We start from the raw sequence: 19,514 nt of genomic DNA, 5'->3' as shown, positions 1-19,514 counted from the left end.
GCCCTGTAAATAAAACCACTTGTCCCTTTGGTGCCATGTAGTGCGGCAACAAATTGTGGCAGCAATCTCATTATGTAAGAGCTCTGATAATAGCCTCTGATTAAGCCAGGGCTCATACTACTGTAGGGTTTGAATACCAGCTGTTCCTTTATTTTGGCACCTTACAGTATATCTACATCCTGAGTGTGGAGATAGAGGTAAGAAATAGTTCAACGGTTGGAATGCCTGGTGTCTGTGCAAACCTAATAAAGTGTGTGTTTTAAGGGTTTTCACCAGCTCTTCTGTACTCTTTTCCCTTTCAAATAAAGGTCAGAAATGTACTCCTGACGAGGTCAGAAATAAAACTACTTCCTGGGTTGGGAAAAAGAACTCGTAAACGCTCACCAGATTTTCACATGAGCAAATCTATACGTGCATATTTGCTCATGCTAAAACGCAGTTCAGAAATCTTATGGGAGTACGTTTTCTTGGCCTACTGCTGTAAATCCATGTGAATACCTGAGTGCTGTAAATCTGCACTAATGCAAGAACACATTGTGTGCACTTATTTGATTTCATTTAAGAACAGGACCCCTAACTGATTCTCCAAGAAATTGTGTTTTTATTATTAGATGCTCTCTCTCTCTTGATTGACTGTCTTTACTTTGAGTGACAGCATTCTGGTCTTTCCCAAGGAGCATGTTGGCACAAAGTAGATTTGTGCAGTGGCCTGAACTACTGTAGCAATGTGTACTTTTAGAGACCAAAAATATTTTTGCCAATGTTTGCTATTATGGTGAGTGCCTGTCAGCTCCCACAACAATAAAGTTTTACAAAAAAAAAAGTCAAAACAAGACACATACTGAGAAAACAAAAAGGCTAATCACCAATGTCAACTCTATTAATTTTGCCAATGCTCGTTTATTTCTATGTTTCACAATCTTTTTGGAAGTGGTTACACCGATCTTTCCATTATGGATATTCTTCTGGAAATAATAGCATGCATCGACATTTTACTGAATGGTGCTTCAAGGAAACGGTACCTAAGTTTTACATTTTGTATTAAGCAAAACGTTTTTTACTAGGTGCAGTTTTTTATGAACATTTTTTTGAAAGCAGAGAATCATCAATCTTGCTTTCAAGCTCCTGCAAATATGTGCATCAAACCAAAGAGCATGCTGGGAGCATTACACATAGCTTCATATTATCAAACTTTGCATATGTGTCAGGGATTTGGAATTCAATAAAATATCTACTTGTCCATAGGACAGGTAGCTTCTTAAATCTATTTGTCCTGTAAAAAATAAAATCTACTTGTCCCTTTGTGTGGCACCTAATTATGGCAGTGATCTCATTATGTAAGAGCTCTGATAATAGCCTCACTGATTATGCCATGGCTTGAGTACTGGCAATTTCAATCCTTACTATAGCAATTTCCTTGTTTTGTCACCTTTCCGCAGATGTACATACTGGGGCTGGAGGAAGCAGTAGGCAATAGTTCCAGGGCTGGAATACCTTTGAGTCTGCAAACCTATTAACTTGCATGTTTCAAGGATTTTTCACCAGCTCCTCTCTAATAATTTCCGATAATGATGAAAGTTGGAAATTTACTCCTGACAATGGCAGAATTAGAAGTTCTTCCAGGGTTGGAGGGAAAGTGAACTTGTAAACGCTCAATACATTTTCACATGAGCAAATCAACACATGCATATTTGCTCGTGCTAAAATACAGTTCACAAATATTTTCTAGGAGTACGATTTCCTGGCCTACTTCTGCAAGTTCTTGTGAATTCATAAAATACACTAATTCTAAGACATATATATATCTTGGGTGCACTTTAACCATTTTCTTTAAAAACTGGGGCCCTAATTAGGTCTGGCGTTAACAAAGACATTTTGTTTTTATTAAACTTCTATTTCTTTCTCTATCTATCGGCAGGCTTTATTGAAAGTAATTGCATTCTGCCCTTCCACCAGAAGCATGGCACAAAAAGTACTTGTGTTCAGTGCCAGGAACTACAGTGGCAATCAGTGGTGTAACAAAACTGGAGGGGGCTCCCCTACAAAGAACATGGAGGCCAGACTCACCCAGGGCAGGTGATATGCTGGGGGGTGGGGGGGGGGAGCTGCTGGGTCTTTGTTACACCACTGGTGGCTAAGTGTGCTTTTTGAGACCCAAAACTTTTTTTTTTTCCTTTTTGCCAGTGTTTGTTACAATGACGAGGGCCTGGCAGCTCCCACAACAATAAAGTGCTACAAAAAGCCATGTCAAAATAAGACATGCATTGACAAAACCAAAAGACTCTCAAAAAATGTTGGATCAGTTGGCTTGTTTATTTTCATGCTTACCATAATCTTGTTGAAACTGGCTACACTGATTTTCAGTTAGGAATATTTTTGAGAAATACTAGCATGCATCAACACATTTTACTAAATGAAGCTGCAAAGAAATAGCACCTAAAATGTCATAAAAGCAAAACGTTTTTCCACCACTTGCATTTTTTTCTAAACATTTTATTTTGGAAGCAAAGAATCATCACTCGTACTTACAAACTTCGGCAAACATTTGCATCTAATCAGAGAGCAGTCTGGGAGCATTATACTTAACCTCATATTTTTAAATGTTTCAAATGTGTGTACACTTTCCATTTTACTCTTTTTTTTTTGTTTTGTTTTTTTAATCGCAACCACTGTCCGTAAAACTTATTTACAGCGCTCATTCTAACAATGAAAACTTTACATTAATGAGCTATAAATAAAAGTTTGAACAGCATTAACATATGGACACACATTACCTCAACTGCAGACAGTTCCCTTCTCTGTAAACTGACAGCTAAAGTGTTTGTGCTGAAGGGAGTTGGGCTTACTTGTCCAAAGGACAACATATGCATGAAAACTTCTTGCCCTTGACCCCAAACAATATGTCCCGGGCGTCGGGCGATAGGAATTCCACATCCCAGTGTGTATGCATTTTTATACTGCAACCACTGTCACCAGTGCAGCCCGAGCTGACATTTTCTATGAGTGCTCACCCTAATAATAAAGACATTGCACTGATACAGGTTTGAACATCATTAACAAATGGACACAAATATTACCTTAATTACGGAAACTGTCCTTTCCTGACCTCTGTAAACTGTTAGCCAAAGAGTTTGTGCTGCAGGGGATTGGGCCTACTTGTCTCAAGGACAAAATAAACATGCAAACTTGTTGTCCTTGACCCCAAGCAATATGTTGTGGGCATTGGAATGTGGAAATATCACATCCCCACATAACGCCACACACCGCTGAAGCAGCAGATGCGTTTTCAAACTGGCATTTGAAACATCCATATTATTCAAACGCAACACACAAGTAAAAATATGAAATAACAGGGCTGGGTGTTAAATAGGGAAGTTTAATCCTAATCTCTTAAATAGACAGAACATTAAAGTAAACATGGACCTGTTAAGACTCACTACCTAAATCCACCTACGTTTTTGGCTTTGACTTTTTTAGTGCAGGAATGTTCCATAAAGTTGCCTCTAAACCCAATAGTACAAATGTACTATTTTTGTTAACATTTTTATAGCAACTCTGAGGTATATATCCTTGACTTGGGCACTATAGCCACATGCAACCAAAAACCTGTCTTATCAATTTCCCTGCAAATGATTCAGCAATACACTCACTGTCCACCACTTAGCTACCACCCAGCACCAGAAGTCAAATACTAACTGCTCTAAAAGATGTGTGTAACGAAATGGGTTCTGCCCATGTAATCTGCCCCGATTTTCACTTTTAGAAAACATAGTTTTTGGATGTTTTACTGTAGGTAACCCTCACCAATACTGACTCACCCACTCTAAACTAGTAAATGGTCCATGTGCATTTACCACCAGTGTCCACCGTTTAAGATAAGGCAGCAACGAGGCAGCAAGATTAAGGCTAATTGGCTGGTTACATGTGAGCACACGTGTGAGGGCTAAGCATGTGAAACTATCATTATGCGCAGCCCAGTAAGTGGGCACAGGTAGCCTGCCGCAGAGGGGACTCTGCAGGGTTGGATATTGACTCAATGAGGGAAAGCCAATGTAGTTTCTTTATTTAAAGGTGTTATTGCTGACAGTTATGGTTATGCCAGAAAAGCCATTTATAGTGTAGGCAGATGGATAATATCTACTGAAGTCAGAGATGGAATGAGGTATTATGTCATGCAATTCTGGTATTTAAGCGCGGTAACATTACTTGATATAAAGTGACTCCCCATTGTATGGTTATTTGCTATTTTATGCATAGTGGTGTACTGTGATTTTGGGGGTCAAATACAGTGTTGACGGAGGTATTTCCACCAATCTTATGTATATTTAGAAATTACTGTATAGTATTAAGTGAGGTATGTGTAATAAATGTTATTTTCCCTTTCTAAGGAAAATACACACACTGGACAATCTTTATTGAGTGTCATTGTTTGCCAGCAACTGGTGGCCAGTAGCCAACACCACCTACTCTGAGTAGGCCTCGACTGCTCTGCTGTGCTGCCCTGAGAGAGTCCCATTTCCTCATAGTATAACAGAAATGGCAGGGGTGTGGAATTTATTAAAATATCTACTTGTCCAGGGGACAGGTTGCTTCTCAAATCTACTTGTCCGGTAAAAAGATCTACTTGTCCCTTTGATGCCATGTAGTGTGGCGACAAATTATGGCAGCAATCTCATTATGTAAGAGCTCTGATAATAGCCTCTCTGATTATGCCAGGGCTACTACCATATTAGGGCTTGAATACTTGCAGTTTCAATCCCTACTGTAGCAATTTCCTTATTTTGCCACCTTTCTGCAGATCTGCATACTGGGGCTGGAGGAAGCAGTAAGCAATAGTTCCAGGGCTGTAATGCCTTTGAGTCTGCAAACCTACATGTTTTAAAGATTTTCACCAGCTTCTCTCTAATATTTTCCCATAAGAAAGGTTGGACATTTACTCCTGACAATGGCAGAAATTAGAACTTCTTCCAGGGTTGGGAAGAAAGTGGCTGGAGGGAAAATGAACTTGCAAATGCTCAATAGATTTTCACATGAGCAAATCTACACATCGTATTTACCCATGCTAAAATACAGTTCACAAATATTTTATAGGGGTACGACACATACCATGGGTGCACTTTTGTGACTTTCTTTAAGAATTTGGGGCCACATGTAGGTAGGTTCAGATTTGCGACTCGCAAATCCGAATGTAGGATGGTGTCCCTGACACCATCTGTGATTCGCAAGGGCTTCGCAAATGCCCACCTGATGAATAATCATGAGGTGGGTCGCAATTTGCGAACCCCTTGCAAATGGCGGCCCTCACAGGGCCACCATGTCTGTGACTGCTTTTCAATAAAGCATTTTTTTTTTTTGTAATGCAGCCCGTTTTCCTTAAAGGAAAACGAGATGCATTACAAAAACAAAAATGAAATGTTTTAATTTCATTTTTTCAGAGCAGGCAGTGGTCTGCAGGACCACTGCCTGCTCTGAAAAAATGTTTAAAGTGACATTCACAATGGTTTTGCAAAAGTATTAGCACCCATTTGAAATGGATGCAAACTGCGATTGGTTTGCGCCCGCGGTCACAAAACAATCCTACATTGCACTGCGATTCGCAATTAGGAAGGGAACACCCCTTCCTAATTGCGAGTCGCTAACCCGTTTTGCGATTCGGTAACCAGGTTACTGAATCGCAAAACTGGGTTTGTGCATCGCGATGTGCTTTTTTCACGTCGCAAACAGCGAAAGTCGCTGTTTGCGACATGCAAAAAGCTACCTACATGTGGGTCTTGGTCCCTAATTAGGTCTGGTGTTAACAAAGACATTTTGTTTTTATTAAACTTCTATATCTCTCTCTTTCTGCTGGCTTTACTGTGAGTGATCACATTCTGCTCTTCCACAAGGAGCATATTGGCACACAAAGTAGTTTTGTTCAGTGTCAGCAACTACAGTGGCAATCAGTGACGTAACGAAACTGGAGGGTGCCCCTTTGCAAAGAACATGGAAGAGCCCTCTCTCCAGACTCACTCAGGGCAGGTGCTGTGCTGAAGGGGCCCCCTGGAGGGCAGCTGTGGGGCCTTTGTTATGCCACTGGTGGCAACGTGTGCTTTTGGAGTTAAAAAGCTTTTTGGGGGGTTTTTGCCAGTGTTTGTTACAATGTTGAGGGCCTGGTAGCTCCCACAACAATAAAGTGTTACAAAAGCCATGTCAAAACAAGACACGCATTGATGAAACTAAAAGACTTATAAAAATATGTCAGATCAGTTGGCTTTGTCAGTGTTTGTTTATTTCCATGCTTCCCATAATCGTGTTGAAAATGGTTACACTGATTTTCCATTAGAAATATTTTTGGGAAATACTAGCATGCATCAACACATTTTACTAAATGACACTTCATTTGCATCTAATCAGAGAGCATTCTGGGAGCATTATACTTAGCCTTATAGCCTAAACTTTTCAAACATGTGTATACACGTTTGTTTTTTTTGTACTGGAACCAACGTCAGTAGTGAAGTGTGACCTTAAAACATTTATTTACAGCACTCACCCTAATAATGAAGGCTTTAAAAAAAAATGAACCATAAATACAAGTTCGAACAGCATTGTCTTTTGGAAACACATTACCTCAACTGCAGAGAGTTCCACTCTCTGTAAACAGGCAGCCAAAGGGCTTGTGCTGCAGAGGGTTGGGCCTTCTTGTCCCAAGGACAAAGTAAACATAAAAACTTGTTGCCGTTGACCCCGAATTCCACATCCCTGAATGGCATTTAGCTTCATCAATTTTCAGTACTGACCATCAAACTGGGTGTGGATCTGCCTCCAAATTACCCATTAAGAAAATATTAACACTGCACTGAATACATACGTTTTGAGAATTTTGGAAGTAGCATTTTAGCTGTATTGATTTCCACCAATAGTCTGACAGTTCCATGTGCAACACTGTCATATCATACTAGAACATTTCAGACAACATACTTCACAACCTCCACCACAGCAATTCATAAAACCAACTTTGTACCACTACATTATCGGCCATGCTTTAACCTTGCAAAGACATGTCCACATCTTAGCAAATACGCCAGTCTTATCCCAAATGATTAGAAGCCCTGACTGAGAAAATTATCTATTACACTGAAAAAATGGGAAAAGAATTCCTAGGGTATCCGCCAGAAACTGTCATGTAATCTACATTGGACAAAACGTATGCGACCCCTCATACATCCCGATTGACAAAATGCTTCGCCATAACTTGAACGGCTAAAATTAAGGAAAAAGGCAACAATTATTTAGCAAAAAAACAGCTTATTGCAGCCCAGTCATTTTTCATTCAGAATTGGTGTATGCAGGTTCAAGAAAACCAGCTGCCTAATTGCTTATGTGACACAGCGCTATTTCCAAAAGGAGAATTCTCACCGAGCACAACCCTTAAAACACCCAAGTTGAACTATAGTTCGACCATGACGTGTTCAACCACATCACAAATTCTATTCAGCCAATACACAATCTACCCATCTCCATTCAACTTCACAACATAGGCACCTGCCACATACACCCCCTTGCCTAAGTTCACAAAAGAAAACAATATACAACATAACCTTATGCACAACACATACCCTTAAACAAAATCCTTAACCTCCCAAGATCTCTATGCTCTGTATTCACATGCACCTGCCTCAATGCTGATCCGGTACTATCACAAGTACCAACTATAGGGATCACAGCCCCCTTGCCAACTTCTTCATTGAGGACACACACCACGATTCTCGTGACTCACCAAAATCAAGTATTTTCCACCAACACCTACTTTCTTGACACACTAAAACTATTTATTTACTTTCTAAATCCTTCCATCCTCTACCCTAGACACTTTTTAGTGGATCTTACCAACAGACTCCCCATTGTAACTAGGCCAATTTCCTTAATCCTCACCTCTTGGTCTACTGTAACGAATGGTCGACAAGAACCACCAGTGCCTTACCTACAATTGACATACTTCATCCTTTCTTAATATGTTTCAACTTTCTTCGTACTGCCAATACAATGAATCCCACCCTTCATGTCCATTAATCAACCACCATTGTATGTTTGTTGCCAGTCTCCTCCTCCTCTTCAACAATTTTAATGGCAATTTCCTAGTAAGAGTAACAAATGCGGTTCAATGATGCACGCGTTGGCACTAAAGAGAAGATTGTGCGCCAGGGCTGGGGAAAGGACAGTAATGTGACATACTGGGATAAAAATGGTGCATTTATGCCTTTCCCATGTGACACAGCACAGTAAGGTGACTTGCTGCGCTGTGCCACTTGGCCATAAATATGACCCATAGTCTTTTGCACCCAGCAGCTTGCTGTCTGGTAGACTCGATCTAAAAATGGTTACCTCTATGACTCTGTAAGCATAGTTGCATTATATATCACATCTCGTGTGTTAAGTGCTCATTTAATTTTTGTTTTACAGTTACTGACATCAACAACCGGGAAAGGCATGGAGTAGCTATGTGCACAACATTTGTGCTATGTCCTGCCTTTCATGATGCTGAAACCACAATTAAAGGACACACTGATATACAATAAAACAGGGCGTAAACAAGACTCCATCAGATAGCTACAACTTCACTACAAGGAATTTCCACCAACAGCTCCCGAATATCATTTAATCTAAAAGGTTTCTAGAGCTCTTGCTCATGTCATCTGTTAGAAGGCCAATAGCTCACTGGCTGATGTAGAACATTGTTTCTTTCCAAAAGAATCCACCATAAAAAAGCACGAATACCTCCACAATGAACAAGGGAATATTCTTCTAGTTAAAACATAAGCTTTAGGATAATACAGGGGACGGGAGGTCCGGGAATATTGCAGCATGTCACAGTATCACACTGAATAAATAGTAGGTCTGTACTTATGCTAGGGATGGCCTCGCACAGCCAGGGGCCATAAGTGCACGTTGCAAGTCACAGCGAAGAGAGTACATGTTCGGATTGTTGTAAGATAAGTATGAACTTTCAAGCATTCCGCATCACTTATTCTAGCCGCCCATTCCTGACATCTATCCAGCCTCAGTGCATAGACACAACCACACTTATGAACCGTTAACACCCTAACAATTGCTATGAAGATTCGTGATGATTTCAGTATAGGTGATCACTCGACTACACACGGCCAGGACCTTCCAAATGATTATTCACACACTGAATCGTAATGGATTGTTTATAGAAATTAAAGTTGATCTCGTTTCCGCTAAACTAAATAAATGGGGTCAGACGTGCTTTTAACAAATGAAGCGCAAATGACCGGAACAGACACGGGCAGTGGTAATCATCTGTTAATTGGCTGACTAGAAAGGTCCACCGTCTGGAAAAGCCGCCTTTTCACTTCAAGGAAACATGTTTATTTCATACACCGAGGTCAGTCCCTCTGCACTCCCCGCCAAGAACCCCAATGAATAAAGAGAAGGCCTGTTCACTAGCCCTATAATGCCTGGTACAGCTTGGGGCCACAAAAGTAAATATCCTAGATTACGAGATAGAAGAGACTATGCCAGGCCATAACGGAATTTCTGCCAATGTCTTTTCCCACAAGATACGGGCCCTAGGCCGCATTCCCTCCCTCCTCACATGCCTGCCGTAAGGGCCCCTGACAGCTCTCACCTCCTGATTGAAGGCGTTCACCGCGTCCATGGCTGCACGCGGTGGATGTAGTGCTTGTTAACAAGGCTGTGTCCCGAGAAAGCGGCACAGGTGAATCAACAGAACCCCCCCAGCATGTCCGGCTGCTACTAGCTCCAAATGCGAAGATGGCATCGTGTGACGTTCCACGCAGCGCGTTGACGCGAGACGTCGGTCCATGTTCTACTGCGCATGCTCACGCCCAGTGCGTCAGCGGTGGTAGAAGGCAGAGCTGAAAGGAAAACGCTGGAGTCGCGTTTCATTAGTTGTCATAGTTTTCGGGCGACACGTAATTTGCTCTGAGCACATACAGAGGGGGGTGCAGCGCTTATATACAGTTTCGGAGATTTCTTGTTGACCGTGTCAAACCAGCACCCCGATTTTTTTTTTAATATATTGTAAGCAAAATGCGTTCTCGTTTCTAGTTGTTTCTTTGGCAGTCTTAAATAGCGCGAGGTCGACTGCATTGGAACACAAATTCTTAGCCAATGTTTTTGGCCGTGGGGTATGAAGCCACTTGCCCTTGCCTATTGCGGCCGATACCCAGACTCGAACCCGGTTCACTCCGTTCAAGGTCGGTAATGCTGGCCACTATGCCATATCCTTTCGCCTTTCGTTATCTACCTATTGACATGTTGCATTTAGAGATTCCTGTTTTTGTTATAAAGCCATACACATTTGAAAGACGACCTGCAAAAAAGGAAAGCCCGCACCCTATGTCCTACTCAACTAGTATAGTCATGCTCCAGATCCATTGAATGGATTCAGAGGGATCTAGTCTTGATGCAAACTAAACGAACTCGGCCATGTTCCTGTTGAAACTTAAGACATCTTTTCTGGGCTAGTGCATGAAGAATTTTCAGTTTTATTAGGGAGATGGAGTTGAGGATTGTGCCTCTCTACTGTAAACTCACAGGAGGTAATTAAAACAGCAAAACTTGAAAAACTAGATTTCCCGTGATTACCAAACATGTCCTAGTACCTGTCACAAATAAGTTATTGATAAAACTATAAGCAATAGTGATATCAGTGGATTTATGTGCCTCTGTGGCTGCAGAGTTTACAGCTTAATAATGGATTTACAGAATTTGCCACATTATTTCCAAAATATGCAGACTTCAACAAAATTGTTGTTTCCAGCTCAAACAAATAAAAATAATGCAGCTAAGGTACTGCATAAATTGCATTTTTGTCACATAATTTCGATATCCTTGGTCCGCCAAGCTGTATAATTCTAGTAGCCTGAACAATGCAAAACCTTTGCACAGTGGCAAGAAAATCAGTATTTCACAACTAATTTCGAAATATTTTCCATATTTCATGGTTCCTTCAAAATATGCAAGTTTAACACCTCTGCTTTTGTGCAATAAAAGCTTCAAAATATGTAATAAAAGCGTTTTTACTCAAAAGTGTAGTGACTTCTCAATCTCCACTGTAGCCAACGGTATCTTTTAAATGTATTTTCTGTCATCCAAGATCGTGTTCAAACAATTGATTATTTTTTGTTTTCAGTTCTTGGCCCTGCAATGCTTCTTTAAAATGGCTAAACACTGCTATCGGAGAAATGAGGCTATATTGTAAATTACAACAGCACAACCAGTTCCCATTTGGTTAGCTCTAGAGTAATTTTCTTATTAAAAAAATACTCACACCTAAGGCAAACTTGCACTCTGATTGTTTCTTTCTCCCCAAATGAATGGAGATTAGACAAAGATGCACATATTTAAATGTGTGCATGCTACAACAGAAATTCATCATAGGAATTAGTGTTGTAAGCCACACTGGTAAAGGAGCTGAAACCATTTAAAAATTACATTTGTTCCTATTATGGTGAGCATCAACAGCAAAAGACATATCTGCAGGATTCTACTGATATAGCCAGAAGGAAACCTGTGAGTAGACCTATGCTTGTGGGAAAGTGTGTGCTGGCCCATAGCCCTGCTGCACAACTCTCAAAGTGCTCCTGTAGCACCAGCCAGTGCACAATGCCTGCATGCTCATGTTCATTCACTTGAACAGACGCCTGATGCTCTCGCCGGAAGACAGAAAGTACAGCCAGCAGGATAGTGGTGTATGCAGAGGTTTTGTTCACTGAGGACACCATGACTGGAGTTGTTCCCTTTGTGGTGCCACCAAGCCATACATTAACGATTAGCACACATGCACTAACAGAGGGTCCTGCAAGAAATCCATCCTATTGCACCCGTGAAGTTGACCTCCCCTCATAAGCTTTATGCTTTACTCCTCCATCCACTCACTTTGGGTTTTGCCTGCTTCAACCACACCAGGGAAGGAAGTATAAAATGTCAAACTCCTTCAGTATGTGAAGGGTTTATGTTTGATGTTCCTCATGAAATACAATTTCAAAATTGACTAGACCTAATTTTACGATTCTAAAACATAGTTGCCATGTAAATCTGTCACATATGAGTAACATCTTCACCCAAGCCCAGCGCGTAATTTGTTAAAAAAAAGTGTGTGCTGGTGACCAAAATGTTTCTTTGGAAATTGGTATCAGACCATCCACAAACAGCACTGCACAGTGACAGGGAGACTTCTTAAGAAGGGAGCAAATGAAATGGGTTTAATATGCTGTAAAGTTTGCATTAGTCAATGAGGTCACCATCTCCTGCATCCACACCTTCAAAAAGCTCAATGTCACCTTCACATGGCTCCCAGTCAGCACATTCAGAATGGTCAATGAGGCCCTCACCACCAGCAAGTTAGCCTATGGCAACATACTCTGTTGGAACCACTGTCTTAAACTGCTAGAAGACTTCAGACCATACAAAACCATGCAGCAAGACTCACACTTGGGCTTTCCCCTATGTTCACATCACCCACCTAACAAAGACCTCCACTGGCCCACTTATTAACTAACCAACACGCAACACACCAACCAGACATTTCTGCTCAGCCAGAATTCGGCTCACACACATCCCCCACATACAAAGAACCACAGTCTGCTGTTGTACTTTCCCCTACCTCCTGCCCAAAGCCTGGAATGACCAGCAGCTACACATTAGAGCTGCCGCCTCAGTACTTGAGCTCTGCAAGAATCTGAAAATATGGCTTCTCACCTAGACAAGTCCCAGTTACAGCTAACATATTCCCTGCTTTCTCAGCACTAGGATACTCTCTGTGGTGAGCTGTGCTCTTCACAAATACCCCTAAAATAAGATAACATAAAGTTTGCCTTAGCATCATTATTGTGGTGTTGTTCATACATCTATCACTCTGGTGTCTCCCATTTCACACTCTGTCTTGGTTCTTTTCCATCTCAGTCACACTCTCATTTCTCACCTTTCTGTCCATACTCACACATGCCTAATTCTCTTTCACTACTATCTACCTTCTCTCTCTCTCTCTCTCTCTCTCTCTCTCGCTTTTCTTAATTAATCATTTCACTGTCATCCTCCCTCCCTCCTTCTCCTCCTCACTCCCTATCAGAAACAGTAGCATTGTGGAAGGTTAACCCATCCGAGAGATGTGTGAAACTTCCAAAGAATATTAGCTAGTCTTGTTTTCTCAGTCTCAGTGGAGCTCAGCTCTGTCTGCCCAGAGCCGCAGTGTTATGTATGCTGGAATTCTGTTCCAGCTCAATGAAAGAAATTACCTGTAGGTACACGGTCTCTGCTCTAGCAGTGGATTTTTTCAGCACTATGTATGCAGGGACTAGGTCTCTGCATTTAAAAAACAAACAACTTTCTTCCCTTGTCAGCATTTATTTGGTGCTTATTACCCCTCATGTGAGTAGTAAGCAGTATATAAATGCAATTTGAAATCAAGACAATTCAGGATTTCTGCCTTGTTTGCATGCAAGCACAGGCAAATGGCTGAAATTGCCTTTAAAATGCAAATGTGGTCTCACATACCAGTGTCATTGGACAAGCATTGTACACTTAGAAACAAAAGGTGATCAGTAAAGCACACTTCCTTGCACAATTAGAACCCCCTTGTAGGGTTTTTGTCTTGCATATTGTCAATCACCTGTGAAACCCCATCCCACCTTTCGGACTCTGAATGCAGCAATAACTTTGCCTAGGCTTTCCCTGGGACAGACACCCACACAGCTTTAGCCCAGGCTTTGGAACACAACAGGGAGGACTGAAGCCCTTTTAGCCTAATGGGTGTTGCACACCTGGACACCTTCTTCCTGCCTCTTTGTTTGCAGAGTGTAAAAGTTTAACAGTTCAATCAGGACAACTGTCCACATAAAAATAATGTGTATTTGAACGGTCAAATTCATAGGATCGGAACCTTAACATCCAACTGCAGGTCTTTGGTGCTATTCAAGCATTGGCTCCTTCCCTGCGTTTCTTAATTCATTCTATTTCTATTTCTATTACAGTTACTGTTAAACCAAAGGTTCACATAGTTCACAATGTTCAGTTAGCATTGCAGAATCAATCGAAGGTGGAGTTGGACAGACTGAGTGGGGGTGATTGAACCAATGGAATCATCCCAGTGGTTATGACCTGTAGTTTTAGTCAGGAAGAGTAATGGTAGATTGTGCATGTGTGGAACTCTGAGATCTCAACAATTGTATCTGGATTGATCACCATCCATTGCCCCTCATTGGTGAGATGTTGATGAAAATGAGGGAGACCAGATGTTTCACCACATTCGATTTGTCAAGTGCCTATCATGAGGTGTGACTTCATCCAGAGTCGAGACATCTAATGTAATTTATAACACCAAATGGGGCATATCAGTTTGTGCTTATGTGTTGTACTGGGGCGCTTGGCATACTGAAGCCATGTATGTGGCATCAAAACAAGGAAGTGTTTTCACATTGGAATTGACGCGCGCAAGGCATACAGAGCATGGAAAAAAGCATTTTCTGATATCGACGTGAAGCTGGTTATTATTTGAACATATTTTACAAACGTTACAGCTGTTGCAAGTTCGAAAAAGTGGGTGCTGATTACTCTGTTTATTTACCGTTGTGACTTTTATTCAGAAACGATGACGTCAGTTACATTCTTTGCAAATTAGTCCTTTTCTACAGAATGAAGGGACGCCATAGATCAAATGGCAGCAATGGTTCAGGTCTTTCAAAAACGATATAGTTTCCATTGATGGTAAAAATTATTCAAACGAAAGGAAGAAAGCTTTATTTTTTGGGTTGCTGGGGGATGCTGGACAAGAGATGTTTGATAACATACCTGCATGTGAACCTCCCCAGAGCAATTTATACCTTGGGATGTGTGTACTGAAGCAATCAAAAGATTGGAGAAAGGATTCTGCGAACAACCCAACATAATAATTAAAAGGCATAGTTTTTTCCAAAGGAAGCAACTTGTTAAAAATACCATTGAGGAATATATATCAAACATACGTATGTTAGCTTCCAAATGTGAGTTTTGGGAGAATTTTGACACTTATGTGATCAGTTTTTGTTCAATTGTTTAATCAAAAAGTACACAAACGTTTGCTCTCCTGCAGAATTCTCCCGCCCATAATTCCATTTATTGCCTCTGATAATTATGCTTTTTGTAACTGTAATTCTAGGTCAGCTATATGTGCGTCCCCCAGTCGAAAAAGGGTATTATTTCACTGATCAACTACTGTTCAGGATAGACTGTACATACTTGATGTTTACACAGTATGCCTTGTTAGGTATGAGGGTAAAATACTTTAAACTTCTATACATGGCATTGCTATTTATAGAAGACAATAGAAACACCGATATGAGCATCTATTGTTAAAATATACTTTATTGAATAATATATCTTTTCCAAAATGGTTGATAATCTTACATTATTTGGACCACCACATGTGTAGCAGACTTGTGTTTGAATCCGGTTTCTAGATGTCTGTATCCTATAAACATTTAATTTGACCAATATGTCTGTTATATTGTGCTATCTTTTATTAGTTGCTTCATATATAGAGGGCAGTACTTAGAATTGTATTCACATCATATATCAAAATGTAATTACATATTTTTAATATGGCAGACTTTTTAATGGCACATACACAACGGCCTCTGCCTGTTAATGCTCCTGCATCGACTCGCCCAGATCATTAATTCCACTTGGTATTCCAGTATTGTAGCTTGAGCTACTGGTGTGGGACGCACGTTTCTGATCAATCAATTAATGTATCATACACCACTTGTGTACATAAAGCCTAATAGAATTAAACCAGTAAAACTGGCATCGCATGGCTCAGACATACACTATTACAACAGTTATGTTCCCGGATTAATTTATTTAGATTGGCGTTATCAGCCAATCTTTATTTCTGGTCAAACTAAATATATAACTGTGTCAGTCTAAATTCTTTATTTTTTAAATATGGCCATCACTTTTTTTGGATATGTGACTGATGTACACACTCTTAATGTCTAACATAATTTCAGGAACTCGAATGAATTATATATTGCTTGGATACAGCTGGTCTAGCGTACATTTTTCAGCACAAAAAAACCGTTCTATGACTGCTGTGTTCCTGGACTGAATTAACATGATTTGCATAATTGAACAACATTTATTTTTGATTAAACTCAATGCAATCCCGGAGACACTAAAGGCCAGGTGTTCAAAAGGTTTTAGTGTTCGCAAACCCACTAGTTTGGCAAATCAGAGGGTTTGCAAACAGCAAACCCCTTTTGCTAATGTAGGATACTCATTCAGCAATTCGGTAACGTTTTTCTGAATGGCTAAATAAGTTTAGAAATACATACTAATCCACAATATGAAAGAGGCATGAGGTAGGCGTCCCTTCCATATTGTGACTTGCTATTCTAAGTATCATTTGTTTATGACCAGAATTCCAGTCACAGAACACTGAAAAGTTACAGACTCTCAACTGGGGTGATAGTCTATTCACAAAAGTGAAAGAGTTACCTTTGGACCTCTTACCCTTTGTGTATTGTGGAAAATCTTCTGGGGAAGTAGGCACTGTTTATGAGGATCAATGCTAACTCTCAGAGGAACTTTTAAAAACAGAAGACATTTAATTTTATTGGAGCTTTGTTTCCTTTACAGACATCAAGCTGTTTATGTAAATACAATCACGTGTATGGTGGTCTGCTGACCCTTTCAGTCCGCCAACCCTATGATTTTATCCAATTGGTATAAGTCGCAATTTCCAATCTACCTAATGAATATTAAATAGGTAGGTCAGTGTGAAAAGGGGCCAAACTCTCCCCTGGACTTACCCGCAAAGGTGAAGGCGGCTCCTTCAGAGATATGGGTCCCATGCCAACAGCATCTAAATGAAGAGAGGAAGCATAGCATTGGAGAGGGGAATGGGATGACATCATCCACCCACCTATTGAAAGTAAGGAAGGGCCCTGTTATCCATGAACAGGTGGGAGGATCACAGACAATAACAGAAATGAAGGACAAGAAAGGGGCTGGTCAGGCATACAAGGAAGACACCAACGTCGGAGTAGAGAGTGAGGAGAGGAGGATTGAAGGAACCGGCAAAAGGATAACAGCAGACCCCGAACATGAGAAAGGCCAAATGGAAGAGGGCAAGACACAACCAGATGAGGAGGGAGAACTGAACGAGGAGCCGGAGGTGTGGAGAAAGGATTGGTGGACCCCACCAGCTTTCACATCACAACCTGACACAATTCAGGAGAGTTGAGGGCACCCAGGTGAGTGATTCAAGAGTTTGTCTCCGCAAAATCATTCCCCTGGGAGGTAAATTACAGCAGAGTTTTTTTCTCTCTCCTTATGTCCATTCACCAGTTTTCTTTTCTGTCCTGTCATTTGTTTTACCAAAGAGTTATGTTGGTGTTTTGTAAGAGAGGGATATTGCTTGTTGATGAAACTATCCACCAGGACCTGATGAAAGGTAAAAGGCTCAAGGTTCATGTATGTGCTTTTTCCTTTTGAATACCCCATTGACCCTGTTACTTAAAAAAGGGAAAACTATGCACCAGACTGTACTAGGGCGGACTCTTAAACCTTCCCCTCTCCCCCTCATGGGTGATTGGTGATGATTACCTACTATGCTAAGGAAACATCTGGATGTCACGCATTCACCTGGTTCCCAACTGCTGAGACAACACTGGAGCAGATGCTGGAGCTGGACCTCCACTCTCTCTCAGGAAGACACAAGATCCAGGGAAGATACTTCTAGATTTCACAGCTTCCAGAGGGGGAAGGGAGGAAGGGACACAATAAGAAAAAAAAACTTGTGGTACTGGATCTGCTCAGCGAAAGTACTACTATGCTTAAGAGGATGAATCACTCACAGGACCTTTTGGGTATGCGAATGTGGATGTTTACGGGACCAGCTTCTTTGTTTTTGTGAAGACACAATACACTGGGAACAACAAGAAGAGGCAATTACCATCAATACACTAACAAGCCTGTACAATACTTAATATGCACTGCTTTAATAACGAACACTTACAGGTTTCTTCAAAATCACATCATAAGAGCAAAATTACCAGATCATTGGATGAGAATCTTCTGAGACTCTTGAGGAAGAACTTGAAATACTGATTGGAGACTTTGACACTCCTGGGGCAAACTCGGAGCAAAGATTGGAGATACAGGCACTCTCAAGGTTATACTCAATACATGGATTGGAGTTGGGACACTCATAAGGCATACTAGAAGCAAGATTGCTCTTGGTACATAGGTTGGAGTTTAAACAAACTCCAAAAGTATGCTAGAAACAAAGTTACACTCAGAACTCGTTTACACTTGGAACAAGGTTATACTCAGAACAAAGTTATACTCTGAACAAGGTTATGCTCGGGAACAAGGTTATACTCGGAACAAGGTTGGAGTGACTGACACTCCTAAGGCTGTACTCAAAACATGGGTTAGAGTTACTAGCACTCCCAAGGTTACGCTCAGTACATAGGTTGAAGTTAATGGCAAGCCCAAGGTATGCTAGAAACACAAACTGGAGGGCACAAGGTTCATACAAACATCAATAATTTATAAAAGAACATTCTTCTTGACACTTATGTTCCATGGAGAAACACAGAATTAAGGGCCTGATTATGAACTTGGCGGATGGGATACTCCATCACAAATGTGACGGATATCCCGTCCACTATTTTACAAGTTCTGTAGAACATAAAGGAACTCGTAATACGGCAGACGGGATACCCGTCATGTTTGCGACAGATTATCCCATCCGCCAAGGTCGTAATCAGGCCTTCAGTCTCTGGCCCATGAGCAATACAGCCCAGGCGAAAAATCCCTTTTGGAACTTGGACTACCTTTCTGTCCTGTGGCCAATTTGAACTACTCCAAGACTCGTAGTGATAATTTTTTATTTATAGGAAAATTGAAACTGCTTAAAATTCATTCCTCCCAAGAGAGTAAATACAATTGTAATGGAACACAGGAAAATGTGTTGATCTATGACCATACCTTTGATAATATGTGTATTGGGGACATAGAGGGTTTGGCATTACTGAGAAAATTGGAGGATGTAGAAAAGATCTGAACAACAGAAAGGGAATTGTTGTGTGATTTCGGGCTGGAAATTTATAGGGGTAGTCAGAATGGTTTTGAGTCCAAATCAAGGTATAATCCTATGACAGAAACAACACATTTCATGAAATGGCTGTACAAGAATTAATGAAAATTTGACAGATGAGTACCAATAAATATGCAAGTAACTTATCTAAAGAACAAAGGGATGCTTTGTCTTCTGTAGGTCGAGAGCCCTTTTTTGTGGTTAAACCTTCAGATAAAGGTGGAAAAGTGCTGTTATGGGACGTCAATACGTATGTGCAGGAACCTACAAGACAGCTGGATTTTTCAGGCAGTTATGAGAGAAGTTATCTTTTTGGATACAAACAGACTATTCAGAATTATCACGAGGCACTCACAGACTGGTATGAAAAGGGAATTCTGGGAATTGATGAGTACCAGTTTTTGTA

At 40.8% G+C, this 19,514-nt stretch overlaps 1 protein-coding gene across 1 annotated transcript in view; it reads right to left on the bottom strand.

The window, feature by feature from the left end:
* SCAF4 (SR-related CTD associated factor 4) overlaps positions 1 to 9,786 on the bottom strand; it is an 860,634-nt gene extending 850,848 nt beyond the window's left edge. Inside the window, exon 1 of the mRNA XM_069204042.1 lies at positions 9,629 to 9,786. Coding sequence (XP_069060143.1) covers positions 9,629 to 9,658 — 30 coding nt within the window. The 5' untranslated portion in view covers positions 9,659 to 9,786. The remainder of the gene's footprint in view (positions 1 to 9,628) is intronic.
* Positions 9,787 to 19,514: the final 9,728 nt, after the last annotated feature.

Source organism: Pleurodeles waltl, chromosome 8 (genome assembly GCF_031143425.1).
Source record: "Pleurodeles waltl isolate 20211129_DDA chromosome 8, aPleWal1.hap1.20221129, whole genome shotgun sequence".
NCBI classification, from domain to species: domain Eukaryota; kingdom Metazoa; phylum Chordata; class Amphibia; order Caudata; family Salamandridae; genus Pleurodeles; species Pleurodeles waltl.
The sequence above is the reverse complement of the archived record's forward strand: the minus strand, read 5'-3'. Positions and strand labels throughout refer to the sequence as shown.